General features: G+C 55.7%; 1 protein-coding gene across 3 annotated transcripts; it reads left to right on the top strand.

Annotated features, from left to right (window-relative positions):
- The first annotated feature begins 310 nt into the window (after positions 1-310).
- Positions 311-4,454, top strand: ALDOC (aldolase, fructose-bisphosphate C). Of its 3 annotated transcripts, none has more exons than XM_030924032.1 (10): positions 645-766; positions 1,547-1,602; positions 2,032-2,155; positions 2,242-2,453; positions 2,570-2,624; positions 2,720-2,880; positions 2,999-3,082; positions 3,335-3,509; positions 3,642-3,841; positions 3,948-4,454. In XM_030924032.1, the coding sequence occupies exons 3-10, from the start codon at positions 2,044-2,046 to the stop codon at positions 4,041-4,043; spliced, it is 1,095 nt and encodes a 364-aa protein (XP_030779892.1). In that variant the 5' UTR covers positions 645-766; positions 1,547-1,602; positions 2,032-2,043; the 3' UTR covers positions 4,044-4,454. The 3 variants fall into 3 exon arrangements, with proteins under 3 accessions (XP_010370629.1, XP_030779892.1, XP_010370630.1); XM_010372328.1 differs by having other exon boundaries at positions 672-766; positions 1,550-1,602; XM_010372327.2 differs by lacking the exon at positions 1,547-1,602 and having other exon boundaries at positions 311-766.
- The last annotated feature ends 510 nt before the right edge of the window (positions 4,455-4,964 follow it).

The following is a 4,964-nucleotide window of genomic DNA, read 5'->3' as shown; positions in this document are numbered from 1 at the left end:
TCCAAGCTTACAGAATCGTACTTTTTGGGTGAGAGGGGGCAGATGATGAAGTCAGGGAAGAGGCAGCCTGGGCCTCCTGCCTGGGTACCCTCCATAGATCCCTCTCCACCTCCTGGTGTATCCAAAGCCAAGGCTGCCTGCCCTTCCTCCCTTCCCCTGCTTTCACCAAAACTCTGGGCACTGGACTGCTTGTTCTCTGGCTCACCGCCTGGAGGAAGCAGAAAGGCTTCATTCTCTTCCTTTCCCCAGCCCTCTCGGGGGTACACTCTGGCAAATTTGGGGGTGAGGACAGAGAAGCTCAGTTCATTACTTCCTGCCCTGAACTTGGGCACCTTGACGATGCCTCTCCCCCACCTACTCAACTTGTTACTGTTTCGGTGCCTCCTCTTCACCAGACCAAGCTTAATCCCCAACATCCAGCAAGTGCCCGGCACGTTGTAAAGGGATAGTGGCAGAAATGGACGCAAGGTCATGGCTAGGCTCCACGAGGTGGGAGGGCAGTCCCTGACAGTCACGGATGTCTGGCGGGGCGCTCACTCCACCACGCCGCCCCGCCTCTGAGGGCGTGGCCTTGCCCCGGACACCAGTCCTGGGGAGGGGGTGTGGTCAGGGCGGGACGTGCCAGCCCCACCCCCGGAGGAGTCACGTAGCTCTGCGGCATCCGCAGCCTCATTTACCAGAGGGCACCAGGGCTGCAGTCGCATCTGTTTGCCGATCAGAACCCGAGCTGTGCTTGTGGCTACGGCTGCTAACTGGCTGCGCACAGGTAAGGCCAGGCAAGGTAGGAGCCGCTCAACATCTCCGATTCGTCTCCTTGGCTCTTCCCCTGCCATCCTTGTCCTGCTACCTGGGACTCCAGGATGTGCCCTTTCGACCCTTTACTAACATCTTTGCTCCTTTCCGCATACTTGAAACCCCATGGCTCAACCTTTCCTGTTCTATCCCTCCTCAGCTCTCCCACCTGGACCTCAGCTTTTCCAATCCCAAATCCTCCTCTACTTGTTGGATATTTCCTTGGAGTCTGCCTCTCCCACACCGAGCATTTCCTGCTCAGTCTGCTCCCTCTCCTCCTAGGCTAGGTCCTCTCTGCAGTTCTCCTGCCTTCCCTGCCCACTAGTCTAGGTCTCTCCCGCTAACTGGTTAGCCTGCATCACCATTACCTCCCCTCAGTCTCATCTCTCTGTCAGGCTCTCCACTCCTTTCAGCCTTGGTTCTCTGCCCTCCTGTCTGGGTGTCTGAGTTGTGGGGAACTGAAGTCTTCCTATTGCTATCCCTCCCGCCACGCAGGTGAAGTGCTCCCTGGGCACAGAGATGACCCGGAGGTGTCACTAACCCCAGTCTCCACACACTAATGCAGCTGACCCGTTGGGCCCTCTTTCCTACAACACTGCAGCCCCACTGGGGCCAACCTCCGTTACTGGGTGGGAGTAGGCAATAGGCATAGGCAGGCAGGTTTGGAGTACAGAAAAGGAGAAGCTGCAGGAGCCTGTGACTGGTATTTGTGCTACTCCTACTCCCTACCTGTTCTTCCAACCTTTTCCTCTAGAAGCTGAGAGAAGAGGGTGGCAATAAGTACTTTTGCCTCATTCTGAAGCCTTGGAAGTAAGTACACTTTCCCTAGGGGTCCTGTGGAGGATGAGAAAAGGGAAGCTGGAAAAGACAGGGCTTCTGCCTACCTCAGCAAGGGGCCAAGTTCAGTGAGAGAAGGGTTGGCATCCTCGATTGGGCAGCAGATTCATCAGAAGACCTGTGGCTTCAGGGCTGCTCACCTCCCCACCCCCACCCTGCATCTTTCCCCAGGGCTGGGAAGGGTGCCTACCAGGGACAAAAGGAGATGTGGGAACTGGAGCCCTAAGCTTGCTAGCTGTCAGAAGGATTGGTGCCACTTGATGCCCAGGACTCATGCCAAGGACTGCTGCCCTGTTCCCAGCCCCTTGCTTGATGGGGGAGGCCATTTGGCCCATCTGGCCAGGAGAGGCAGCAGAGGAGGTAGTGCGTGAGGTCTGGCTTTTTTATCTCGTCTCACTCCAGGGAGCTGTCACCATGCCTCACTCGTACCCAGCCCTTTCTGCTGAGCAGAAGAAGGAGTTGTCTGACATTGCCCTCCGGATTGTAGCCCCGGGCAAAGGCATTCTTGCTGCGGATGAGTCTGTAGGTAAGTGGACACCTGTAGCCAGGTAGGGTACAGGTGGCTAGGGGACCCTGGGGATGTTCTCACTGCCTTTCTTTGTTTGCCCCCAGGTAGCATGGCCAAGCGGCTGAGCCAAATTGGGGTGGAGAACACAGAGGAGAACCGCCGGCTGTACCGCCAGGTCCTGTTCAGTGCTGATGATCGTGTGAAAAAGTGCATTGGAGGTGTTATTTTCTTTCATGAGACCCTCTACCAGAAAGATGATAATGGTGTTCCCTTCGTCCGAACCATCCAGGATAAGGGCATCATCGTGGGCATCAAGGTGCAGCCCCCGGCCCTGCTCTGAGTGGAAGCTGGGTGTGAAAATAAGCTTGTGTAGGAGGGGTAGCAAGGAAAATCCTGCCTGGATTCGACCCTCTGCTTGTGCTTCCCCTACAGGTTGACAAGGGTGTGGTGCCTCTAGCTGGGACTGATGGAGAAACCACCACTCAAGGTATAGGATGGGTGGGCTTGAGGACCAAAGAGGTGTTAGATAGTTGATGCTGGTAAAAGAGGGGCAGAGTAATGAGGTTAGCACTGTGCTTGCAGGACTGGATGGGCTCTCAGAACGCTGTGCCCAGTATAAGAAGGATGGTGCTGACTTTGCCAAGTGGCGCTGTGTGCTGAAAATCAGTGAGCGCACGCCCTCTGCACTTGCCATTCTGGAGAATGCCAATGTGCTGGCCCGTTATGCCAGTATCTGCCAGCAGGTGTGTGTGTTGGGAGGGTGGTGAGCTAGGTGCCCTGTATGCCTGGTGGGGAGAGAGTTACAGGGCTTTCTTCATCTCCCCTACTGCCCCTCCCAAGCATCTCTGCTCTTGCCTGCAGAATGGCATTGTGCCTATTGTGGAACCTGAAATATTGCCTGATGGAGACCATGATCTCAAACGTTGTCAGTATGTTACAGAGAAGGTGAGTCCACACCTGGGCACACAAACATACTGCAGGGACAGCTCGGCAGGAGTGTGTGTTCCCCAGAGACCCCAGCTTAGATCCAGGCACACTTTCCCCTAGCACTTTCTCACTTGCTCCTGGCACAGGCCTGTGATCTGAGCCTTTACTGAGCCCTCACAGTCTGTGCCCATCTACCCCTAGACAGGGAGCATCAAGCAGTAACCAATGGGGGCCCAGACCCTTAGTAAACCTCCTCTAATCCCCACCCAGGTCTTGGCTGCTGTGTACAAGGCCCTGAGTGACCATCATGTGTACCTGGAGGGGACCCTGCTCAAGCCCAACATGGTGACCCCTGGCCATGCCTGTCCCATCAAGTATACCCCAGAGGAGATTGCCATGGCAACTGTCACTGCCCTGCGTCGCACTGTGCCCCCAGCTGTCCCAGGTACTACCCAGCTCCCTAACCTGCTCCTATCCCTAAGGCCCATCTTCAGGTCCTTCTTGTGGCCTTCAGGGGTTCCTTATCCTGGAAAAATTGGGAGTGACCAGTCAGTTTGTCTTCTTTCCTCCACACTAGGAGTGACCTTCCTGTCTGGGGGTCAGAGCGAAGAGGAGGCGTCACTCAACCTTAATGCCATCAACCGCTGCCCCCTTCCCCGACCCTGGGCACTTACCTTCTCCTATGGGCGTGCCCTGCAAGCCTCTGCACTCAATGCCTGGCGAGGGCAACGGGACAATGCTGGGGCTGCCACTGAGGAGTTCATCAAGCGGGCTGAGGTTGGGAGCTATAGTTGGTGGTGGGTGGGGCAGCACCCAGAGGCTATAGCCTGGGCAGGGCTTGGCACCTGTGGGCTGGCTCAGCCTGCTTTTTTTCCTTTTGCAGGTAAATGGGCTTGCAGCCCAGGGCAAGTATGAAGGCAGTGGAGAAGATGGTGGAGCAGCAGCACAGTCCCTCTACATTGCCAACCATGCCTACTGAGTATCCACTCCATACCACAGCCCTTGGCCCAGCCATCTGCACCCACTTTTGCTTGTAGTCATGGCCAGGGCCAAATAGCTATGCAGAGCAGAGATGCCTTCACCTGGCACCAACCTGTCTTCCTTTCTCTTCTCCCTCCCCCTCTCTCATTGCTGCACCTGGGACCATAGGATGGGAGGACAGGGAGCCCCTCATGACTGAGGGCAGAAGAAATTGCTAGAAGTCAGAGCAGGATGGCTGGGTCTCCCCCTACCTCTGCCAGCTCCCATAATTTTCCCATGATGGGGTAGCTTTTTCTTGGGCTCTCCTTCTTGCCTGCCCTGTCTCCTGGGATCAGAGAGTAGTACAGAAGCCCTGACTCATGTCTTGAGTACATACCATACAGCAAATAAATGGTAGCAAAACATGCTACTTTGCTTGTCTGTTTTACACATCAAATTCCCACCTCCCAGTTTCTGATCTCTGCTAATTCTATCTCTGGGCCCTCTGACTCTGGGGGTGGAGAGGGTAGGATTTGAGTTTTACTGGGCTTCAAGTTTATGGAGGAAGGCACATGCAGTCCCTATCCCCAGCTCAGGCTCTTGCTCTCTTGATGTCCAAGTCTGGAGTGGGGCAATGAGGAAGACTGCAAGTCTTCGTGGCACTGGGCTGCAGCTACAGAAGGATAGAGTGAGGCCAGACTGGTAACTCCTGAAGGCAGATTTGTGCAAGGCTCAAAGCAGGGAGGCAGCAGGACAGGCTGGGATAAGAGTGGGTGGGCCCAACTGGGACCTGACACCTTCCACTAGGGGGAGCCACACCAGTAAGCGCTAGCGAGCACCTGGACTCCCGCCCAAAGAGGAAAACCAAGGCTCTGCGGGCTAACAGGGCTGAGCAGGGCATCTAGGAGGTTGCCAAGGGCTATGGCCCATTCTCATTTGG

This window comes from Rhinopithecus roxellana, chromosome 19 (genome assembly GCF_007565055.1).
Source record: "Rhinopithecus roxellana isolate Shanxi Qingling chromosome 19, ASM756505v1, whole genome shotgun sequence".
In the NCBI taxonomy this organism is placed as follows: domain Eukaryota; kingdom Metazoa; phylum Chordata; class Mammalia; order Primates; family Cercopithecidae; genus Rhinopithecus; species Rhinopithecus roxellana.
Note: the sequence above shows the minus strand (reverse complement) of the source record. Positions and strands in the feature narration are given on the sequence as shown.